Source organism: Anguilla rostrata, chromosome 8 (assembly GCF_018555375.3).
Source record: "Anguilla rostrata isolate EN2019 chromosome 8, ASM1855537v3, whole genome shotgun sequence".
Taxonomy (NCBI): Eukaryota; Metazoa; Chordata; class Actinopteri; order Anguilliformes; family Anguillidae; genus Anguilla; species Anguilla rostrata.
Genome location: NC_057940.1, coordinates 31,429,628 through 31,454,774, shown reverse-complemented (window position 1 = coordinate 31,454,774; position 25,147 = coordinate 31,429,628). Strand labels below are relative to the sequence as shown.

The following is a 25,147-nucleotide window of genomic DNA, read 5'->3' as shown; positions in this document are numbered from 1 at the left end:
ACATCCTTTGAATATTTGAACCATGTTGGATATATTTTCGAGTCATGGAGACTTGGCCAGAGTGAACAGACCATCCATGCACCCTCCTGCTCGCCAAGATACCCCTTCCCGTGTCCACACAGGAGATTAAGCCCAACCAGGGGGCCTCAGCCACAGGGCTGCGGATCAAAGGCTTGCGCCCCGATTCTCTCCCCTCAGGAATGATGGGAATCGCGGAGAGAAGCGAGCAACTGGGCAGACATAAGCGCAGACACATGATACAGACCGCCTGCTGAGTCGGGGGAATAAAAGACTCATTTCAACCGAGACTGGTGTAGTTGTTCAGCTGTGACATCCCACGTGTGTGACAGAAGCCTACGCACAATACAACAATCAGCAACTGAAATGACTAAATGTTCCCATTTTGTTTGTGGTTTTGGTGTATTTCTTACCACTTGTGGTATTTCTTACCCCTCCACACACACACCAAAGTAAAATAAATGAATACCTACATAAATAAATACATATTATGGATATACAAAATAATTTGTCTGCAAGTAGTGTCTCTTGATCTTTATGTTCTTCTTGTCCTCCGTATTAATTTTCAGTGTCATGATTATTTACAATTAACAAAGCATGAAGAACAAAAATGAGAGCACAGAATTATTGTGTCTGCAGCATTAGTGTCAGTGTGCTGTTGCCATCACGTGACACACAGAGGTTTGCTGATTTTCCACTGTTTATAGAGAGCTGGTAGATTCAGATGGCAAGTGGTAAAAGCTGGAAAAGGTAAACAAATTACGTCATTTAATACCGTTAACTAACATTATCCCTGGAGTTAATCCCATCAAAGCACAAGTTAAAGTCAAACACGATGAAAGGAACAACATAACATTTCAAGACTATTGTTCTTCACAGATTTTTACCAGATGTACATTATTATTTATGGTGCTGTCAAAAGCAAAAGAGCAACAGTCTATAAATCTTTACATTCCTGTGTCCCAGAGGAGCTGAATATTCGATCAGGGTGAAATTCTGAGCATGTGGCAACAATCCATATATTACAATCATAGCAACGCAATCATCCCTGTTTTATACAACCATGCTAGATACGCCAAACTTTGTGTAGCCCTACTAAAATGAGCAAAAAAGGCAACTGAAAATGTATGTTACATGTCACTCATTCTGCTGATAATGCAATATTTTACTCCAAAACTGCCATGTCATTCGACATATTATCACACAAACAATGTCGTACCTAGAGCTACTATTCATTAGTCTCAGTCTGCTACTGTTACTTATAATTGAATACCATACCATATGTCTCTCCTGTTTTAACAGTGAGAGCGTTCACATGCAGACATTATGACAGTTAAGACTGTCCTCTAGTGGATATCAGTGTTTTTGTCAGGCTAATTATATTCTAGAGTCATGCTTGTCACAGTTGGATGCATCATAATAGTTCATGATAGTATTTCAAACTTGGAGTTCAATTCATACTTTCATTCTGGCATACAGTAATTCATGCAATTTCCTTGTTGTAGACATCAACAATACATCCCTTTGAGGCCCAAAACACTGTACAAATGTAAGTGTGTCTGAAGGGTTTAAACATTAAAACCAGCATCACAATGTTCAATCTTCAGAAAAATGTTTTATTGAAACAAATAAATTAACAAGTTAATCAAGTGAGGTACTATATTCAATCAATAAGCATGTTTCTCTTTGTTAACGCAATCAGCTGTACACAAGAGGAAAATCAGTAATAATATCTATTCAAATTTTACTGAGAGCTTTTTAATTAGTCTGTTAGCATTTTATTGCTTGATACAGTCATTTTATAATATTACAACAATTGCTGCATATATATGAGGAGTGCAAACAGGGAAAGTTTGTGATTGGAATGAGAGCAAGATGGGATGTAATGCTTTTTTTTGTCTATTTTTTTTTTTTTTTAAAGACAGGAAGCATGCAGAAGAATTCGATCATGCATGGCATTCATGTAGTAGCTTTGATCACTGCTATTAAAAGTTTATAAAATAATGCTTGCGTTTGGCAATAAAAGTAAATTTTTGTGCGTAAGCGTGTAGTGGTCTGTAGGACTGGATAGCATGCCATGGATAAGCAGTATGCATGTTCAATACCACGAGATGTGTGGCTAACATCTTACCCCTCAGTTTTTTTCAATGCATGCAGACTAGTGCATGCATGTAATGTGTACAGATGGGTTTCTTTTTGCATTAAATTCAATTATGCTGTGGCATACTGTGGTAATGGAAGTATATGTCCAAAGTTTGACCCTCATAAATTTACTGTAAATTTGATTTGGCACTGAGGAGCCCTGTTTCTGAGAAGTATTTACTTTTGAAAGGTGTTTGGTTATTCTACATAAATATCCTAATAAAAAGAATGATGAATTTTTGAGGAATCATTAGATTTCACATCAATTAAATTCTGCCAACATAACCAAATCTGTAGTCATTTTTGCTAATTTCTAATTGGCATCCGCTGAATTACTGTCACATCCATTCACTTATTTTGACTTCAAAATTGGCCTTCTCTTGACAGCTGTGTCATGAGGAGGTCTGGAAGCAAACAGTTTGCTTGGAAATTGAAAAATGCCATTTCACTAACATACACTACAGTGCAAAATTGCTGCTCTCCTTGATCACTTAATCTCAAATAATCATGCTGATATGAGGTTATCATGTCCACTGTACTGCATTCTGAGTCACTATGGAGCTCTAACTGGCATGCAGTGTCCAATCAAAAAATTCTCACTGGAAAATCAAATAAGGGGGAGGGGAGCAAAGTGAGGTCTTAATCGAGGTCTTGGGGCTTGCAAAAGCAAGAAAGAGAAAGCCCCCCAACACCCCCAACTCCCCCTCCCCCCTCCTCCCCCCCAACCAGGCTCCCACACGCATGCAGTCAAACGCAGTGCTCAGTCATGTGTTTCAACCATTTCATCTCCATTGGTCGAGGGTGTAGATAATTACGCGTGGTCAATAGAACTAAAAACCCCACCTGACACATTTCCCACAGATTTTATAAAAATACACAGACACCAGGAAGATGATCAACTACCACTTAGCACATAAAACACTGGTGCTGTATGATACCCCAGCCAGGCCCCTTGTGATTACAATCATGACCCCCATCCTGTCATATGTAACCCCATAGGGGAAAGGTTTCCTCAGTCTGAGCATTTAACCACCTGGGTCAACTAAACTGTTGGCTGGATTGTACCAAATTAAAATCTCCCAATTCTCTGGGGTGTGGGATGGGGAGCGGGGGAGGGGGTGTGCTTGTATGTACTGGCAGAGAGAACGGGCAGCAATAGATGTTAAAAAAACATAGCTGACAGAAAATTGCTTCAGACATTTAGTTCTCATAGATACCTAATTGTTGTCATTGTCACTCAGTTTGTCAGCTGGATTCCTTGATCTGTCATCTCAGTTTGCTTCATTCCAAATGCCTCATTCTCTGTGCTCTTTATGGTTTGCCATAATGGCTGCATTAATTCGACAGCAAATGTATGGTTGGAACAAGACAACGCTAGTTCTTTATGTTTGCTTAGTGACTGATTTCTTCAAAATGAATTCAATATAGCATGTAATTATATACCAAAGTCAAACAGTTATTCTAATCTGTTAATCTATTCCTGAGTGTTAACAGTACCTTTTACAAAAATAATATCAAGGCAGGATTCAATTGCTTATTCACTAAACTTGTGGCGCAAAATCTAGTCCTGCCTTAATTTTTTGTAGGAATCAAAACTATCAATGATTGGCTGATCCTTACCAGTCACTAAGGTGAAGGAATGATTTTGCCATTTTCCTGTTGCAAGTTATTGTCACTCATAAGCACTAGATTTATTGAACTTTTCTGAATATCAATTCAGAGATAAAGGGACATTTCATGTTTAACATCAGTTAAGTATTACAATGGCTTTCAATATCTGGATTTATTTAAAAAAATAAAACAGTGGAAAAATATTGAGGCTTTTCTAGAGTACCCAAGTATATGATAATCTGAGAAAGAGACAGCCCAAAAGAAAACAGAATTAAAAAGAGCAACATTCTAGAACAAGTATTTTCTTCCATAAATTATTGATTAAAGTGCTGTGGTGTTTGTGTGTTAAGCATAGACTGTTGGACCTGTGTATTCCAGTTCTGTCCATTTCTGTGATTAAATGCCACTACAAGAGAGAACCTTTGCTAAACTCAACGCTAAATGCTAAAACATATGGTTTATGCGGAAAATATAGTTGATGTGGAATAGTTCTCTAGGCTACGCAGTGTACTGTGGTCTTTGATACATACCGAGCAATGCTATCGATATGAATGCAGACAGTATTTCTTGTTCAGAAGTAAATGTTCCTTAGGATGCAGACATACATACATACATACACACGCATATACATACATACTGTACACACACACATACGGAAATGGGAGTTCAAGTTTGTCGAGATAAATTCCAGACATTCAGTCAACTTCTTTCTTGCCTACTAGAGACAAGCTAGGCATATATAGTTTTCCCAAGCAAAAGGCTTAAAGTCTATCTGAAAAGAAAATGAAATGTTTGCATTTAGAAAAACATTCCAGAGGTGCCCTGCAAATTAACTGAAAAAGTGAAACAAAGTGAAATCAAAACTAGGCAGGCTTAGTGTCATGTAGCTTAGGCACATTACTATTACTATACCCATCATCACAGTAACCTGTAATGATCTTAAAGACATTCCCATCTTAAACCTGGCCATGAAAACAGCAATGACAAGGTAAATCAAAGTGAAAACAGAAAGGTGCAAAGAAGATATCTCTCTTTTTTTGAATCAACACGTGCACATTCCCTGATCCTTGAATCACCTGAACAGTGCACCTTTTCACTGAGCCCAGAATGTCTGGGGATCTAAATACTATGGTTATACAAATTTGTACTGAACCTCCGCAGTATGGAAGAGAGGATGAAGAGAAATGATGAAGGCAAAAGACTGAAAAGTGTGTCCGATGCCCGGCTTTCCTGACCCGGATTCGGTAGAACCTCAAAAGTTGGTTACAGAGGACGTGCATGCAAGTCGTGCCTAATGTCTGCAGCCTGGAAACGCATGCATCCAAACACTCAGGTGACAAAACCTCTCCATTAATTGCACTCTGGTCTTGGAAAATATCAATACTCTGTCGTGTAGACCTCTATAACCCACCCTTTCACAATCATGCATGTCACCAGTTTATATTAAAGGAGTATTGCAAGGTTTTTTTTCTCTCTTTTTTGCACAGTGGGCTTCTTAATGCTGAAACGTAGACCTGAGTGGCAGGAAATTGCAACTCCATCAGCTCCACAAGGTGATGATTCCTCCTCTCCCAGCGTGGGAACTGAGGTTCTGTCAGTATGGATCGTTTCCCTCAGGACCGGTTTAGCGGGTGCGCCGGGGCCATGCACAAAGGTTCAGGAGGGGACGGTAAGAGAAGGTGTTTGCCTCCTTTTGGCCGATGTCTTCGGCTGCTTAGGCGCAGTGATTACATTCTTCTGAGGCTCAATGGCTGCCCATGGTCTGATCGCTGTGTTTCGGCAGAAAAGTGCTGATTTCAATCGTGGAAATCGATTTTGGCCAAAATGGAAAAAAAATATGTCCAACCCCACTACTCACGACTCCAAAAAATAGTTTAAAAAATTTTAGGCAGTCTATTGATTGCAAACATAAACATGTAGGAACTCTAATAAATGAAATCTGAAACAAATAATCAAAAACAAATAAAATCATCAAAAGACAGTTGACATTGTACAGTGTGTGTCTGTGTGTGTGTCCACAGATGCTGGAAGTAAGAAAAAAGAAAAACTGATGAGGAGAGGTGTGTAAAACAGTGCTTGCATATCAGTAGTCAGGTAGCGTTTATCCCCCTCCAGTCAGAGATTTAGATCTAGAGAGGAAGATTCAGTGAGCGGACTTTACAGTGTCTCTGCTCAGGCATTGCCCCCTGGTGGAAAAAAGTCTTAATTACAGCCTCAAAACTGGAGCAGGGCTGTGTTTCTCCCGGCAAGCCTTGCTGGTGCAAGGGTGAGGGGAGAAGGGAGCAATGAAGAGAGGAAGGAGACAGTTCAAGGTGTTGAGGGTTAGGAGTCAAGAATAGAGAGAAACGAAAAGACGGTTTGGAGAAGGGGAAGGGGATAGGGCATGAAAAGAGGTGAAGCATTTTTCTGAGAGAGATAGATGGTGAAGTGAGTGTTAAAAAGAGGGCTGGGGGGTTGAGGTAAGGGTGGAGTGGATGAGTAAAGGGTTGGGGTGATAGAATAGCAGTGTGAAGTGGGGTTGTTGGGGGAACATTGTGCTTGTGCCTCCTGCTCAGTCCTGGCTGGGTTTGGATGAGCGAGGCCCACCCTGGCTGCCGCTCCGGGGGGGGGGGGGCTCCGCTCAGTCCATGGTGCCGCCGCTCTCGGAGCGGGAGATGGTGAGCGTGTTGGCGGAGGGGAAGAGCTCGCGGTGGTCGGTGGGGCTGTGGTAATCGGAGGTGAGGTCGGGCTCCAGCAGGGACGACAGGGTGAAGTTGGACGAGCCCTTCTTCACGCACTGCGTGTAGAAGTTCAGCAGCAGGTCCAGCTTGTTCTCGATGGACTGCACCTGGGAACCACACGGCACCTGTCACTCACAGTGCATGTGTCACCCATGTGATGCCTGTCACTCACATGTCATCTATTACATACTGTGACCCATAAAAGATCTGTTATATAACTCGGACAGAAAAGACAGACAGAGACAGGAAAATAAAGAGGATGAATACAGTAGAGAAAGATTAAAGAGACAGCAGGGAAGAAAATTCTGCTTAGGAGACACAGCTGTGAATGTGTGCTGTACCTGCTTCTCCACTTTCACTACACGTCCCATCATGCTTAGCTCGTCCATAGGATCCATCTCGGGAGGCGTCTTCTCGCCCTTCTCACGCACCTTCTTGTCAGACTGAATTGATCCTCGGCCCACAATCTGGTCGACCCTGCCAGAATAACATACGCATCCATGTAACATATAATATTTCCCAAAATAAAATAACTCATAAGCTCAGGGACAGTGTGTTTGTGTGTGTGTGCACGTTTGTGTTGGACGTTTACCTGGTCTGCAAGCTCTTGATCCTGCCCAGCATGTCCAGGTGTCCAGCGGAGTACTGCTCGATCACATCCTTCACATCATACGGACGCAGCGTCTCCTTAAACTTGCGCTTGGCCACCAGGAACTTGAGAATCCTGCGCAGATGTGAACAGGCAATCACAGTGACCACACGGTCTCAGCACATTCGTCATGCGCTGGTTTGTGTTACTTCGTAATTACAGAAGGTTCCAGAGAAATGCAGCTTAAACACTATTGGAAAAGGGGTAGAAAAAAAACCCCCATGAACTGAGATAAATGAGATGAGGAGCTATAATCGGCCAATAAAAAGCTATTAAAAATAAAAACGCAGCGGTCAAATATCAGCTACTGTACATTTCCGTAAATGGCAGCCCTCTCGCCTTGTCCCTCATGTTGCTGAAAATAACGACTCAGTCCTTTGAGCGTGCACTGAGAGCGACAACCCCAGCCGCTAGTCGAGCCACCCTGGACAAACCCTTCTTTCATAGAGCACCCCCTGCGTGGCCTCCGCGTTCAGACGGGTCCGCTGGTGCCGTGTTAAACTCTCCTCGCAAAGGGGGAATCATCCGAGCTGACCGCGAGAAGAGCTGGCATCGACCGCCTCCACCTCCGCCTAATGGAGTGGAGCTCGCAGAGGGAGCCGTCGGTAATGATCCCTGATGGACCGCTCGAGGTCACACCTCCAGGCTGCTTTATTGATCCCAGGAGCCAGAGGTCAACGACTTCCTTGTAAAATGCAAGCTGGCATCCAAAAAGCATGGATGATGATCCTTTTCACTTCACCAGTTGTACATATGGACACAGACGTATTACAACGTGTGCCAATCATTTCATGATATGTAGGATATTGATCAATAGATTGAGAAATCAATAGCCTATGTAATGCATTTGCCATGTCACACCTGTACACATACGTATGCACAACTATTATAAATAATTTAATGCATCTTCAATGAGATGCTACAAGCAAATACATTATTGTAAAAGGGTAAGAGATTTGGATGTATACTGAAGCAATGCAGGTTAAGTACCTTGCTAAAGGGTACAACAGCAGTGTCCAAACTGGAAATCGAACCTGTGACCTTTAGGTTCAAAGACCAGCTCCTTACCCATTATCCTACACTGCTGCCTAGTAGAATCAGGTGTGCCAAATTAGAGTTAAAATGAAAACCTACAGGACAATAGATCTCTTAGATCAGGGTTGGGCAGCCCTGGAGAGAGACCCCCCCCCCCATAGCAGGAACTTGTGGCGCAAGGTGTCAGGCCTGCAGGGGCAGTTAGCACACGCTACCCTTCCTCTCTGGTGAAAGCCACTTCCTCTTATCACTCCCATATTACCATGGCTGAGGCTGCTGACTCGGCAGAAAGGCAAAACACCAGATTAAAAAAAAAAAAGAAAAAAAAGAAAAATATTTCACGACACAGCGGCAGTTAAAACATCACCCCTCGGTGTGATGGATAACTTCGCAGGACTGAGCTGGGGGAGGGAAGCCGGCCTTTTCTTTTTACGAGAAAGCCCTATCTCCCGCAAACAGATGGCGGCCTGCGAGATGAGGCTCCCTGTAACACCCAGGCTCTCTGTCGCAGAGAAGAAAGGAATCGCATCACACGTCCCTGAGAGCCGGGCCGCGCGGGAAGCGTGGAACGATCCGGAAACAAGCGGGGGCGCGCACCAGGCGGCGAGGAGGTCCCATTCGCGGGCGGCTGCCACAGTTGCGACTCCCCCGTCTGATTGCGTTTCTGCCCCCGGAAGACCGGAGGAAGTCCACACAGCCGGCAGTGCCGCGGCAGCCCCTCAGACTCTCTCCGGAAGAACCGCCTTCGGGTTTCTTGATGACTCGAGTTTTTTTATTTTCTGCGCGTGTTTTTGCAGGTAGCTGCACATTTTGCGTCGGTGGGCCTCAGGTGCAGGTAAAAAAAAGGGTGAGGAAGAAGTGAAGTGGGGGAAAAAACAAAATCCCATTTATTTTCTTCCTCTGAGGGTTTCTGCAAAGTGCTGACTGGCTAACGACTGCTTCTCTCTCTCTCTCTCTCTCTCTCACACACACACACTGCACCCAAATATCATTATGTGGTCTGCCACGAAAATTTCCCCCATCGCCTTTCTTTCTAAGGTCTCCTCTCGACATGGATTCTTCTTCTCTTCCTGTCTCCCAACCTCATCCACTTGAGATGGACACCAACATCCATTACCCTCCTTGGAGTGACTCAAAGACATGGGTTTGGAGCTGTGGCTGGTTGTTCAGATGACCAGCAGACTGCTGGACTGTAAAATCACTGGTTAGAGACGGGCTCTTAACCTTCATGCGTACAGTCGTACACAGAAGAGTGCAGCATTAGCTGTGCATCAGCAAAATAAATAAACTATATGATACATTCCAGATATATTTGGGTGGGGTGGAGTAAAGCCGTATTTTATTGCCTTGTGTGCAGCTTCTTGTTTGCTAGGAGACAAATACAAAAGGCCTTTAATGCTTCTTTCCTAAATCAGCCCAATGATCTCCGATGCTACCCATGCTCAACATCTCTGCTGTGGTGCTCTGATAAACTGCATGTCTGACTTCAAAGCAAAACCTCAGCATTTTGCCTATTGCTAAATTTACCTTTTCCACAGGACATCCATCTTCAGTTGAAGTACCTGTGTAGAAATATCGGCCTTTATGCAGTCTATTCAGTGCACAGCGCTAGTCTTGCTGAAGTCAACCCTTCCTGCTTGCTCCAGCAGTGGTCACCTGACTCGGGGTGGTGGGTGCAGACAAGGTGATCCAAAGACGAGTCTGAAACTTTCACCGGCGTACGGTGCTGACACTGTCAACACAGCCGAGTCCCGCGCAACACACGAGCCCAGCTCTCCACCACAGGAATCCACAGGAACTCCTCTCTCACTTATCTGCATCACCAGGGGCCCACCTTATCAAGGGCCTAGTTACAGTCCTCCAGTCATGCTACTCAATCTGATATATAACACTGAAAAGCCATGACAATTCCTTTCCACAGCACCAAGGAAAGACTAACCAAAGGACGGATCTTCAAGAGAAGGGCAAAGCAGATTTCTGGACACTGGGAGACATTTAGCGAAACGTGGAAAAGTCCACGCATAATGCACATGCACACAAGAAATACCTTGTGTCTGCATTCCAGCCTTGACGGGGGCTGAGAGTAATCCATTTGCGGGCCCTCTCCAGGGAAACCTGCCTGCTATCCAGATGTTTGCTGGCACTTTGATTTTTTCTGCTTCCCTCAGTATAAAATATTTGTGGCCCCTGAGTGTGAGGACGGGTGGGGGTGGGGGGGAGACAGCGTGGACGTCCGTGCTACAGGATACCTACCCTCTGAAGCATGGGGCTGTTTACATATTTAAAGGCAGAGAGAAGGCCTGATATCCACACATAAGGAGGCTTCCTGTCTGAGTGTACTGTGCTAAATCTGTCTCTTTCTTCACTTTCAAAGAAAAGCTTTAAAAGCAATGTGCCGGCAGTTACTGCAGATTAAAAATAAAATAAAAAATAGAACAATGTAGCGTGCATTCACGCTCGCAGCCTTGTAGAGATGCCCTGCCTGCAGAGGCGTAAGATGGACAGGCCGCTAATGCTGATGGACAGAAGGTGGAACAGGTAGTGTTCGACGCAGATGCACATGCAGCAGCACACTGCGACGAGGCTCTCTTTCTGTGAGCTCAGCAGCCGCTTGGCCGCAATCACTAAACCGCCAACTGCGCGGTGCTCCGCTGATTGATGGATGTGTTGCCATGGCACGGGTCGCCTGAGCAACAGGGTTGGGGCCAGGAGGCCTGCCCGTGGCTGAGCACCTCGGTTAGGGTGATAAAGTGGACGTTCCCCTCTGTCAGCTGGAACGCTTACGGACAGGCGCAGACAGGCTGGTGGAATCTGAGGCAGTAGTACAGAAGTGTCTTTCATTTGGCATGACAGCGCCATTTATAATGGGTACAGATGTGCCAATTGAGGACCCGTACTAGAATTGTGAGTGCGGTTCGATTCATGAGACTACTGGAATTTCTACCCATGCTTTCCTGAAACAGGGCATCAGCTCAGTCATGTAGCTGGTGGGTCACATGGTCGAAAATAAGGAAAAGCTCGTTACAATGGAAGCCAATTTATTTATCTTATCAAAAAATAAATGTTGGTGTTCGCCCCTGTGAGACTTACATCTGACTAAAACACACCCAGAGAAACTAGCAACACCTGCCTCAGTGTACAAGTTTACAGTGTATCCACGTGGAGGGTAACATTTTAAGCTTCCTCAAGACGATTAGTGTTTAAGTCAAATAAACCAGGGGCTCACCTGACAGCCCGAATCAGAGTCTTCACTGCGGGAATCACCTCATCCATGGCCACGTCACAGTATGCCTTGTCCTCCGTGCTCTCCTCCCCTGTGCCCTCCACTGAGAGAGGGGGAGGAAAGGGTGAGAGAGCAATAGGGAAAAAATGAAGAGGGAAAGAGCATCACATTAGTGTAAAGAATGCTTTACATTTTAACCATGACACATTTCAGAGCAGCGTGCTTGATATTTTATAGCATGTTTTGTGTCTGTATTGGGTATGCATGTGCATAACCTATAGTACAGTAATGTAAAGTAAATGGATGTATAGTTAACGGATGTGACCTCCTGGCTGGTTGGCGAGATGTTGATGGATTGTGTGGAATGTGTGGAGTGTGTGTGAGAAAGGTGTGCAGTCTGCATAGTAGGACGGAAGCATTTGGGCTGAGTGTAATGAGCATAAGGGGTAGGTTTTTAGTGGGTTTTTGGTCTATGGCGTAGAACGTATGGCGTGAGTAAAGTGTGTGGCATTTAGACTACAGTGTGTAGCACTCACAGTGTGTTCAGTGTGTGGAGATGAGGGCTGTGTGTGAGGCGTAGGTACCTTCGGCAGCGGGGCGGGGTTTCAGCCTCAGGGAGGTTCGGAAACGGGTGCGGTCGTTGAAGCTCCAGCTCTTCTGGACCTTTCCTGGACTGGTGGCCTCCGGAACGTTCTCTGAACTTGGGGTACGACGGACCCCCCCCGGGGGCAGTGGGGATGCCTTACCGCGTATCCCCTGGGATGAACGCGAGTTGTTCATCCGGATTCGATCCCGAAACCCCATCTTCCCACTGTCACAAGAGACCCAATATTAACCTGCCACCCTTTGTTCACAAACAGGAAGTACTGAGCACAGGGGCACAGGGGAGAACAGCAGTCATTTCCTCTTTTAAATATGCTCTCTTTCAAATGTAACATTTGTCAGGTTGGACTGGTACCCTTAGCTTTTGAAAAGACCAGCTCCTTACCCATTATACTACACTGCCGCCTAGTAGAATCAAAAATTCCTAACAAAGTTTTTTGTCTTCAATACAAACTTCAACTCCCTCTACCTTACTAAAACATCAAAACATATCAATTATCTTTGCATTACCCAAAATCCATGCTTGACTGACCCCAAGTGGACTTGCTTAAAGTCAGGTTTGTGGGTCAGTTTGACATTATGGGATTCATGACAGCACGTGCAGCACACTTATCGAGGCAGTTAGTCAGTCAAATGGCGAGACAGACAAACAGGCAAACACACATAGCCTCTGACTGGAAATACGAGGATGGAAAAACAACTGAGAGGTGGAGAGAGATTAACCGCAGATGGGTCAAGAAGACAGAGAACAGATTGATTCTAAAAGGGAGAGTATGAAAACATGTTTAATGCCTTTTGAAGGCTTCATAGTTCTTAGAAGAGGGACATTTTTATTAACAGTGCTGTGATCATTGTTCCAAGCCTCTGTTAACTCCTAGACTATAAATCACCAGAATTATACCCTAAGAGTCAGCTGGCCTCTCATAGTTACGCACAGTGCAGGGATACCATACATATCCAGCTTTTCCAAGAAAATCAGATCTATCAAGGGCAGGTGCACGACTTACATAATCTACCAAGGCTAGGAACCAGTCAATGTAGGAAACCGTAGTTATTCTAAATAGAAAATAATATACCAGCTAGCAGTATTTGAATCAAGAAGCTAACAGCACAAAATGAAGAACATTTTAGTGCTTACAATCATCCAAAAATATGCAACCAACGATAAAAATGGCCAATCACGTATTGTATTAAGCAATGATTTCTACTGTAATAAGAAATCCTTAAGGGGACAATGGTCAGTGCTAGTGGATTTAAACAATAGCAGTGACATTACAAAGACCATCAATTCTCTAACTGATTTTCCAATACTTTGAGTGGATGGTGAGAAATACACTTTAACAGAGAGAACTAAATGCACTTAGGATTTGCACAATGTGTGTAGAAAGAGCACTACTTACAACAGGAACACTCTCTAGCCATCCTGGATCATGTGACTGCTTGACTAAACTCTTATATAATATAGACTCAGTAAACTGAGGAAGAGGTGTTGATCCTTGAGTGACATTTGCATGGCAGGACATACATGGCAGAGGGGACAGTCCACCTTTCTGGAAATTTCCAAAGCACCTCCCACTTTTAACAACTAGATCAAAGAAGTTCCCTCCCATTGAAACTTTTTGTGGTGTCCACTCCCCCCACATACACTGTTAGCAGGGCTTGTAAGATTGATTTTAAAACACTGTAAGGCATCATGCCTATGCAACCAAAGACGCTGTTTACGTTCGAAGTTCTCTACGATATTTACTCTGTGCGTTTGGGCCGCCATTTAAATGAATATTTAAATAGCAAAGGAAGGGTGGTGTTGGGAGTGGATTTACTCCTTTTACATGCAAACACACAAAGAACAAAAAACCAAGAGTAAAACTATAAATGAGAAGGCATTAAGGGTCCTATGAAACTCTCTGGGATCCCGCTTCTCCTGCAGAAATGGTAAAAATGAGCACGGTGCAGCTGGATCAACCAGATGACGCATGTGACAAAAATTAGTTCCTATTTTTTCTGCCAGTACACGTAACACAACTTATTTACGCAAGTACCAAATCTGATGCTGCAAAACAAAAGTTTCTCGAGCTAAAGCACAGCTGTGGTCACATGCAATGCATTTCAAACCAATTTTTCATAACAGACAGGGGTTGGGGTTTTAGGGGGGGGGGGGCGTACCCAGGAGAGCAGGCAAAGGAAGGATTTGTTTCAGCCTACTGCACATTTTTAACATCAAACAGTCATGCATGTGACCTTTTCAAAGCCTTGCCTTACTGGAAGATGAAATGCTTGACTTTATCAGCTTTGAAAGGTACACAGTAAATTAACAAATTAATTGAATTTTTTCTTAAGCTTTAAAATGTTCACATATAAAAAAGGAGGATGGATCTATTGTTACGGAGTAACAAACCAACCATAAAAAAAGTTGTGTCTGCATAATCGTTTGAGTATGCAGCCATGTTTCAGTTGTGAAATAACATCCTAATGAGGTCAAGCACAGGCAAACATAGCTCATTCCAACTCCACTGACCACTTTCCAGTTAGAACATTTTAAAAGTGATGTTAACCAGCAGCAAGAGGTACAACAGAGCCTGAACGCTTCAGGATTGTCAGTGTCTCATACATCAGCAGGAACATCAAAGGCTTTTGATTCAGAGCTGGAGCTGCACCCAATCTTCAGAGCTGTTCTAGTTCTAGTGATAAAAGCACATTCATCACTTTAACCCATGTGCCCTAGTCTGCCTGATGAACTGGGAGCAGACTGCTCTGGACCAAAAGGCTTTGAGACTGTAGATGCAGGATAAGCTGGGGCAGGGGTTGGGTGGGGTGGGGGGGTGGGTGGGGTTCAGGCCGTGCCCAGTGCACAGGCGCATTGCCATGGATACCTCTGCTTGCGGCCCGCGTGAATCCGGAAGAGACCCCGCTTTTTACAAATCATTTGACTGAGGAGACACACAAGGCAGAGGGAGACTGTGTGAGGGGTGTGGTTCTGGGATACGAGGGGTGTGGTTCATGAAGGTGAGGGGTGTGGCTCAGGAAGGTGAGGGGTGTGGCTCACAGAGGTAAGAGGAGTGTCCCAAGAGCATGAGGGTATGTGGCTCAGGGGTGTGAGGGGTATGGCTACAGGGGCTGACAGGTGTGGATCAGGGATGTGAGGGGTGTGGCTCAGGGATGAGAGGGGTGTGGCTGATAAGAGGGGTGTGGCTCAGAGATGAGAGGGGTGGGTCAAATGGCAATGCGGGGCACAGGTGAAATAGCTGAAAAGGACATGACTCAGAAAGAGAGGTAGGAGACTTGGCACAGAGACATGAGATGCAAGAGAGTGAGGGAGAGGAGAGAGGAGAAAAGAGAAAAGACTGTGCTTGTGTGAGGTTCCATAGAGGGAGACTCTTAGTATGCATCCACAGTGACGTGATGGCAATCGCTCCATAGTCTGCTGTCTCCTTCGTGCTGTGAGCTTTCTCTGTGATGTGTTTAGACACTGTATGCCTCAATACATAAACCCAACACTTACATACCTGGCTGAACAAAGTCAGATCCATAATATTGTATGTTTCTGATTAGCTTTGGTAGGTCCGAGAAGGAAAACACAGTAAGTAATGCGTTTAAAATGTATTTAAAAAGAGAACAAAATCACAAGCCTCTGTGGTCTGGCAAAAGAACTCACCTCTCTCTTTAACAATGATGCAAAAATGTGGAATATCAATATCAATTTATAGAGGGGCTGTGTGTGCGAATTCCCTTCCCAAACATGGATGCGGTTCTAAACAACACATAATCTCACCCACACGGCAAAACTGCAGAAGTTAGGCAAAGAACAAAATCAATCAATCCACCCCAGCGCCATTCAACGAACCTGCACGTGACTTCATCCCTCCTGAAACATGAACGGTGGCCGAGAGAGAGCGAGAGAAAGAGAGAGAGAGAGAGAGAGAATGGAGAGGATGAATGGATGAAATGAACTGACATGACGCGGAGGTGACGGGAGACTCGGTCCAAGACGACAGGCAGGAGAGACCAACACGAGTAGACCAAGCCGGGAACAGAGAGCACGAAGAACAGAGAGGTTAGAGACAGGTGGTTAGTTCACACGGACGTCCGCTTCTGACAGAAGCAGTAGGCCAGGACGCTCCTGAGGCGAAGGGGACTGGTCGTGGCCACAGCATGGGTTTGAGCAAGCCCCTAGCTACGAGCCAGGGCTGCGTTCCATATGAAGCGCTGCATGCAGCACGGCTAACTGCTAAAACCAAGTGCTGATTTTCACAGGGATGCCAGTAACAGTTTATCAAAGGTTCATGAGCAAAGTGGAGCTGAAACCCAGCTAATCCGCACTCCAAGACCACTTTACTTTACATTTCATACATTGAAACGAGAAATAAATGCTTCAAACTACAATTTCTAACATTGTCTTAAATTATACTAGGTAATAATAGCCCATAAATACTTCTCAATAAACATAAAATTGAATATGAAAAAACAATGAAATCATGTATTAATCATTTTAATGAAAATGTGCAAAAATGAATATGTATGTTTGTGTTGGTGTGTAGATTTAGCTGTTGTAGAATTCTGTGACGCCCTGAAATATCCCCAGGATTGAATGGAATTGCACATTGCTGACAAAATATAGACTGAAAATTTTCTACAGCATTTGTCAGTCCTAGCCCACGTGTGGGCAGATGAATGTGTTTACACTTGTGTGTGTGTGTGTGTGTGTGAGAGAGAGAGAGAGGGATAGAGAGTGCACGCACACAAGGCCTGGTTGATTAGGAGTATGGCAAGTGCATACCTGTCCCCCGACAGGTAGGGGGAGCTGTAGGGCTTGAGCCCGGACAGGAGAGTTTGGTAGGAGTTGTGAAGAACCTTCTTGGCACTACGCTGTCGCTGCAGGTGACTGAACAGTAGTGTCAGTTCTCTGACCCATGTTCACAAAACGAAACACACAATGAAAGAAAAAACAAAATAAAATAAAACTCATAAACAGAAATCCAAATCCAAAACATTTTTAAAAAGACAGGGGGGTTCTTTAATTGCTGACGAGTCACTGAATTTCCACTTCATTTGAGAACTTTTACAGCGTGAGGTAGATTCAGTGAAGGTACTGCAAGCCTTTGAATATAAACTTTTGTTTGAATATTGTTTCTATTCACCCCAAAATCTGGGCTCCCCATCTTTTTAAATGAACAAAAATTAGTCAAATTAATGCACGAATGCTTCAAACATAACACAACCATTATAAAGAGAAATAAATAATAAAAATGGAAAATAAGTATATGAGAAAATGATCAATTATACTGAGATATCAGTCTTAAAGAATCACTTTCTGGAAGTCCCTTGACAAAATCATGTATACATGTATGTATGTGACAGGTGGCGCAGAACAAAAACTAATGAAACATATTAATGGCACACAAAATGCTAAATTAAATAAGTGTTGTGCGAGTGTAATGGCATGGAAATTATAATACCTCAATATATAAGCAAGGCTCTTATAAAACAGTGTATGCTCCTCATTAAAGTAAACACTATTTGTTTGCTTAAATAACTCTTGAATCATTCTTTACATGTTTTGATTAAAACCCTGAAAAACTGAACTCATATATTCATTAGTGCTAAGGGCTACAATATGTGTGCAAAGGTGATCTGGCTTTAATGTGGACTCTCTACATGATCCGTGAGACGCAGTAAATTTGTGACCCGAATGAGAGAACGATGGGTCAGCGATTGGCCATAAATTCTGCAGGTCAAACGCATTCATCTAAAAATGTGGGACTATAGATCCTTTGACCAGCAGGGTGGGTCAAATGTCACTGAAAATGAAAGGTCAGGCTGGTCTATCAATCCCTTTCATCTAAACAGGCTTTCCGTAGGTCAAAAGTATCAGCATAAGGCCCACAGGCATTTGGAGAAATCCTTTATATTTTGTGTTTTTTATATTGTAATTGAAGCCGGGCCGTACTGAGTTAAGCAGACAGGTACAGTATGGATCCTTACCTGAATGATGGTAACATGCTGTCGTAGAAGTACCAGGTAGCTGTGAGATAGGAGCGCTTAACATCGGTGGAGTAGAGACGCCAAGCAGCCTGCAGAGACACACACATGCACACAGGCACACACGTACACACATATGTACGCACACAAGCACGCACACACACACACACACACGCAGTTACATAGCCTGCTTCCACCAATGTGTATAATGGACACGATGAGAAGAGTCCAGTAAAACTGCTAACTTGCTAAGTTCTTAAGATTCAGCTGAGCTGGTTGATAATGCTGCTGCGACCCTGTGCTAATTTCAGGAGCAGCAATTAACTCCCCTCCAAGTGTTCACACCTCCAACCACATGACATCCCCCCCCTGCAGTCTAGCCTCTAATTGGTTCACAGTGTGCCTAAGAAGTCCAAAAACCGGGCTCTGAATGGCCAGAATGCAGTCTCAGTCTCTCTAAGGGGGTAGAGGCTGTTACAACAGTCAGTACCTGCACTGTCTGCCGGAACAGAGGCCATCACCTAGACAACCTCTGTGGGCAGGTGCTGCCTGCAATGCCTGCTGTGAATTGGGTTATCACCTGGATGAGGTTGGCTGCTGGAGTCCTTCTCTTCTCAAAGTGCTTCTGCCTGTGCTGCTCCTGTACTTTCAGGGCAAAGCCAGAACCCAGGATTCCCTGTGAGAGACAGAGTGATGGAGGGGGAGGGACAAAGGGAATGAGCCTATCGCTGATTCGCTGAGAGGAAGAAAGACAGAGGAATGAGCTAATGTGAGTAACTCACTGCAGGGAGGGCGAAGAAGGACACGCCTAGCAGAGCGAACCCCGCTGCCAGTAGCCGCCCCAGCCAGGTACGCGGAGTCTTGTCCCCGTAACCGATTGTGGTGAGAGTTATCTGCAAGTATATGTATCCACACATACACATGTTCACAGACACAAATACATGAATGTGCGTGCACATGTGGAGACCAACACGCATGTGCGCATACACATTTATGCATATAAGGAGGGTGAAGAGGGAAAAGGAAAAGCAAGAGAGAGAGGGAAGGAGTGGGAGTTGGCACAGAAGGAGAAGAAGAAAAGAAAGGATCCATTAATAATCATTACAATTCTGGAGACTAAGAGACACAACAAACTGAGGGCCTCAACAGCTGTTAACAGAGTTCAGCCTGTCTGTGTGCAATACTTACAGTTCCCCACCAGAGGGAGTCAGCATAGGTGGTGAACTCCGTGTTGATGTCCTTCTCTGCCAGGTAAACCAAAAACGAGGCGAAGATGAGGACCAGGAAGCCGATGTACCAGGCAGTGATGAGCTCCTGAGGATGAAGAGAGAAGAGCGGTGTGATATTCATCATTATCATCCCCCTTCCTCGTTCACAGGACATGGATGACTCACCACCCTCAAAAAAGTGCTTTTTGAGCTGACACATCCGGTCTGCATCCTCATCCCAAACTTGCCACGTGCGGTTATGCTCTAACCTGAGGTGGCAAGGTGTGTGGGAGTCCATCTGTGCGTATGCACCTGGCGAAAGAGCACAGTGTGTGTGGGGCGGGTCCTCACCTTGCTGTGGGCGGGTATGCTCTAACCTGAGCGAATGAGCAGCAGTGGGTGTGTGTGGGGCGGGTCCTCACCTTGCTGTGGGCGGGTATGCTCTAACCTGAGCGAATGAGCAGCAGTGGGTGTGTGCGGCAGGTGCGGGTCCCAGCCTTGGCCCCGTGGGCGTACACCAGCGAGAGCCCCAGGCAGCCTGTGCGCAGGTGGGGTTCCCCTGGCCGCCGGTCCATGCGCACCATGCGCAGGATCTGCAGGAAGCGCATGCTGCGCAGGGCAGACGTGGCGAAGATGTTCCCCTGCGTGCCGGCCGCGATCACCGCCACCGACGCCACAAACACGATGAAGTCTGAACACAGAGAGGTTACTGCACACCAGCATGGTAAAAGACACAGTTACTGCACACCAGCATGGTAAAGGACACAGCTACTGTACACCAGCATGGTAAAGGGCACAGTTACTGCACACCAGCATGGTAAAGGACACAGTTACTGCACACCAGCATGGTAAAGGACACAGCTACTGTACACCAGCATGGTAAAGGATACAGTCACTGCACACCAGCATGGTAAAGGACACAGCTACTGTACACCAGCATGGTAAAGGATACAGTTACTGCACACCAGCATGTTAACCTCTGATGAACAATAGCAGCATAAATATAACTAAATTACATAATAACATTAATTTAATTCCACAGCCACATAAAAACTAAACTACACTTAAGTCTACCATAGGACAGTATGGTAAAAAAGCGTTTTTTCATTTAAAATATTGTCTTCAATGATTATTAATTACTGTGGGAAACGTCACTATATTTTGACATTACCTAGAATCAATAACTACTACTGTGAAACAAAGACAGTTACATTTTTTTAGACCATTCAAAGAACTTCACAGAAAATTAGGAGACTAGGTCTTAAACTCTGGCATATTAGAATCTGTATTCTAAAATGCAGTACTTCTGATGCAGCAATATAGCCTGTTAGTTAGAGGCCGCCAGGACCTATTCACTCATTGTCTTGTTTCATTTGATTGTCCAGTTCAGGATTGTAGAGAACAAAGATGTGGATATGACAAGAATGAACCACACTAAGAGACAGATACACTTTAACTGGTACTTGCCGGTCAAACAAACTGGTACTTACATACACACACACACACACACACATACCTATGACGCAGAAGGGCTTCCTGGCGAATCGCAGACGACCCTGCCATCCCCTGTACCGGCAGCAGCATCCTGCTGCCCAAACCCTTATGAAGTACTCCAGTCCAAACACCACGATCATCACAAACTCCTGCAGGGGGCGACAGTGAGGCAGGGGCACTCAGTAACTCCCCAGTGAGAACCAGTTGCTGATGGATTGAGTGGGATGACAGGTCATGTGGCTCTACTTTGATTCATTTTTTGCTGTTTTCAGCCCACCTAAGGCAGAAGCAGTTTGTTTTTGTAAATGGAATCAGGCTTCTTTTGATTACCTTATACGCTGCATCACACGATGATGCAATTCTTATCATTTTGTTCCAATGGTAATGCAAATCATTTCTTACCCAATGTTTTATTTAATGTGCATTGACATTTAGCAAAAATGCAAGGCTCAACCAGTAGTTAGCATTAATGGCTATGTCCGTAAAACACATTCAAGTGGGGAGAGAGACAAAGAGGGAGGGAGGGAGCGAGCAGAGGCAGACTGAAGCACGGATTTAAAAAATCATCAATATACATAACCTGCCCATTAAATGCAGGAGAGAGTCAACATAGTTCCATTACCCTGTTGAAAGCACATGGTAACTGAGTGTACAGCTATGAAAGGCAGTTAAGATTAGTGGATCATATCCGCTATTTCCTGCACAGTCAACAGCACCTGAATCCACCCAATCTGCTTACACTGCTGTTTGGCCTTCAGAAGAGCTCCCCTGACAAACAAAACAAACACTTCATGCCGGTAAACAAGAGACATGAACAGGGCAACTGTGGACCAAGAGGTCCATCAAAACCAACAGCTTCAGGTAACACCAACACCAAGGAATATCCACAATCCTGAGGTTTATAGCCTATCCATTGCTTCTTGCACATGGGTACCACAACAAGTACTGAAGTGTCCTCACAACCAGCGTTGATATGACCTCATAAAAAAGTGATGAGCTGCACTGTAACATACAGCTTTAAAGCACCGCCGTGAGAATGCAAGCTCACAAGAGCCCCAGGACCCCAAGACCAATGTCACTTTACCTCTCTCCAAGTCATGTGACAGAGCCCTTCCTTCCTAGGTTATTAAAGTCTCATCTCTCCAATTAAGGGGAGGTACTACAGATGAACAGGGTAATTTTGGCTGGATAGGTCAACTTTTTGATTTTATGATATTTAGCTCCGACAGCTAATCTGGTTTAGTAAAATATAGGAAACAATGATCCGAAACAATTTTAATAGTTAATTTAGATGTTTTTACACCAGCCGCGTCAAGTACACAAAATGAGCGTTATGCCAGCTTTGTACCAGTCATGTCAAGTATACAAAATTAGCTTCTGTTAGCATCATTCATAAACATTTGTCTCTAAGGCTGTAGGACTGACCCTGTTGGATTGCCTATCATTAAAAAGCTTATTCTCTGGAGAGTACTGCTAGCTTGGATATATGTGGGTAATTTCTTGAAAATCGTGACAAAGATTCCACAAATATAGGTAGTAAACTACAATCTGATTCTTTCCTGGTGCTAAGAGGCTTTTTCTGGCGTTGTGTTTGGTTAGCATGCAAAATGAGTAGCCAATTTCAATGTATTATATTTCAGATTGCATTGATGGAGAATAAATGAAATAACATTCCACTACTTGTCACGCAAGTGGACAATACATGTTTTTCTAATGGAAAAAAAAACCTTAACAGCCATTTTATCTAAACTGCACAAAAAAAAAAACATTTCCAACCCACCTTATAGACATAGCTACCAAACTTAACATGGTGCTGCTTAATCAAAATATCTGGTAATTTACAGAAGCTTCTTCGATATATTTTGTCATTTCTGTATTACGGTGTATTTTATGTGGAAAATAGGAAAAATCTGAATTTTTCAGCATATGAATAGTGTTTTTAATTTATCAAGCAACATTTGAAAAAATCTCTCAGTAAATTACCAGCTATTGAATTATTCATTGAATTGAAACAGAAAAATGAAAAAACTCTCACTTAATCCACAGAGAAAAAAGTGCTTTTAATTATTCATTATCTGATTTGATTATTTTCTTAAAAATAAATGTAAGTTATAATATAAAAAAAAAACATATGGATTTACATCCACATTCAAAATATAAAATTAAGTTTTGATTGGAGGAAAGGAAAGGACTATCTATTCACCTGTGATACCTTCCCTTAAGTGTTTTTGCTGTCAGGGAGTAACACTGTATAAATGTCAGATTTGGTATGGGCACAGCAAATTCAAACTGGTAACCAATGGCATGCCCAGAGGGTGAAAGCGGACATGGCAAAGTGAAAGTGGATCAGGGAAAACAAAAAAAGACGGGAGCCCACAGTCAAAACAAATATAAATGATAACATAAGTATCATAATTATATCATAATTATCTTGGCAACAAATCCCATTACTGTGGACATTGAAGACAAAAATATTTCAACCTCAGCTGTCCTCAGTGTTTCAATGTCTCAATGGGTGTGTAAGATTTAGGCTGCATGGCCGTGGTGTGTTCCTAAAAAAAGAGCATGACTTATGAATATCATTCATGTGGTCAGTGTATATGACAGGGTATGGTTTGGGATACCTTGGCAGTTGGCGTTGACACATAATGTTATTTTATTGAGTTGTAGCATGCATGTGCCACCACCTCAGAATATGGCTACAATTAATCAGCCATATTCCTATTGTTTCCTACAAGCTTACTAGCCTTTGAAAAAGTGTTGGAAGCAGGAAAATACTACATGGGTGGTCATGTTGTATAATGGAAAGGGAAGTGTGCTTGCAGGTCTGAGGTTATAGGTTTGATTCCCAGATGGGAATAGATAAATAGTATGGAGAAAAAAAGAAAGAAATCTTTAAAAATGTAATTTGTGTTAGTCGCACTGGATTACAGTATTTGCTAAAGGCTGAAATATAACGTAAACGTAAAAATGGAGAGGGGAACATGGCAGAGAAAGAGGTTGAGGTTTTGAGATGGAACTCCGAGCTCTTACCAGGATGAAGAGCGCCTCGTTGGCAAATTTATGATGATCAGGGATGGTGGAGAAGACAGACAGCACCAGACAGCTGAACACCAGCAGGAAACTGGAAGAGACAGACACACCAACATACACAGATCAATATGCGCTGCATATACGGAAGGACACGCAGACAGATCAATACGCATGACACAAAAGGAGAGGGGAGGGGGGACACGTGCACTGGGAGAAAACATAACCCGGAGAAACTGACAGGAAAGCAGAAAGGAAAAAAAGGCAGGGTTGGAGTGGGCTCTTCAGCCGAATGACGAAAACGGCACTCGGGTGATGGCAAAGAACAACTGGCACTCCTCCAGTCTGGCACAGCCTCCTGACACACAGGTGCACTTAGTCACGCTGCTGTGGCCCTCTCAGAGAATGCCCAGCATGGAAATGGAAGTGATGCGCCACAGATTACAACTCACATTCAACAACAGCTGAATCGCACTAGGAATGGAACCCTACCAAATTTAAAGGTCCATAACCAAACAATCCACTTCAGGTGTTCCGGATCTCGACAGAGGCCCCCTCAAAAAGACCAGGGTGCCTCATTCATCCACCTGTTCCACACATGCAGTCTGGCACGGGTCATTAAACCCTTTACGGGCAGTGACCCTGCCCCTCACTTTCTCAGGAATGAGCCTGAGAGCCGGGAATCGAGTCTCGTGACCGTTTCTTTGTGGACGTGCCGAAGGGGGCTAAATTTCACAAGCCACTTCTTTTAGCTTCCTCTGTGGTCTCTCATTACACTGACCGTGCAGGGCTGTAGGGATCGATTCATCAACAAAAACAATTAAAAAATGAAAGGTGGAAATGAAATTTAGTCCCATTTTATAGGCCTACAGACACACTTCTCCTCGTTATCGCCATCCCTGCTTAGTGTGAGAACATTAATACTCACATCAATTAAAGCTGTCAACATACAATAACAACAACAATGCATGTATCCATGGTGACAGATCAGCCTGGTGGCAGACAGTTAAAGAGGATGTAGAGAGAGAGAGAGAGAGAAACTAATGATAAGAGACAGGATGAGACTGGAAAGGAGCAGTCCATTCATTGACTACTACAGTTTCATTCTGTAAAAGAGGGAATCTTGCTTGCATCATTCTCTTAGACTGGGGATGAAAGGTTCAAACCCAATCATCAAATTTCTACTCGTTAAAAAGTATCTTCCTGCCTTCACCTTTACCATCATACACACAAGTGTAACATCATCAAGGTCTCTATTTCCAAACACCCCAGAAGCAGTTATCAAGAAGTGGTGGGGCAAGACATTTTCACAAGAACATTTGTCAAAACAAGCGAAAAATTACGTAGCTGCACATTATGTCGAAATGATGTCACAGGATGGCTGGATTCAAGGATTCATTACCCTCTCTAGAAAAATGAGTCATAACCCCAGAACAGA

At 43.9% G+C, this 25,147-nt stretch overlaps 1 protein-coding gene across 1 annotated transcript in view; it reads right to left on the bottom strand.

Annotated features, from left to right (window-relative positions):
* Window positions 1-1,613: 1,613 nt before the first annotated feature.
* LOC135261408 (potassium voltage-gated channel subfamily KQT member 4) overlaps window positions 1,614-25,147 on the bottom strand; it is a 56,084-nt gene continuing 32,550 nt past the window's right edge. Inside the window, exons 2-14 of the mRNA XM_064347690.1 lie at window positions 23,713-23,803; window positions 20,702-20,828; window positions 19,683-19,876; window positions 19,166-19,291; window positions 18,760-18,870; window positions 18,558-18,653; window positions 17,981-18,069; window positions 16,776-16,901; window positions 11,983-12,209; window positions 11,402-11,501; window positions 7,084-7,215; window positions 6,833-6,968; window positions 1,614-6,598 (exon numbers count right to left, since the gene is read on the bottom strand). Coding sequence (XP_064203760.1) covers window positions 6,392-6,598; window positions 6,833-6,968; window positions 7,084-7,215; window positions 11,402-11,501; window positions 11,983-12,209; window positions 16,776-16,901; window positions 17,981-18,069; window positions 18,558-18,653; window positions 18,760-18,870; window positions 19,166-19,291; window positions 19,683-19,876; window positions 20,702-20,828; window positions 23,713-23,803 — 1,762 coding nt within the window. The 3' untranslated portion in view covers window positions 1,614-6,391. The remainder of the gene's footprint in view (window positions 6,599-6,832; window positions 6,969-7,083; window positions 7,216-11,401; window positions 11,502-11,982; window positions 12,210-16,775; window positions 16,902-17,980; window positions 18,070-18,557; window positions 18,654-18,759; window positions 18,871-19,165; window positions 19,292-19,682; window positions 19,877-20,701; window positions 20,829-23,712; window positions 23,804-25,147) is intronic.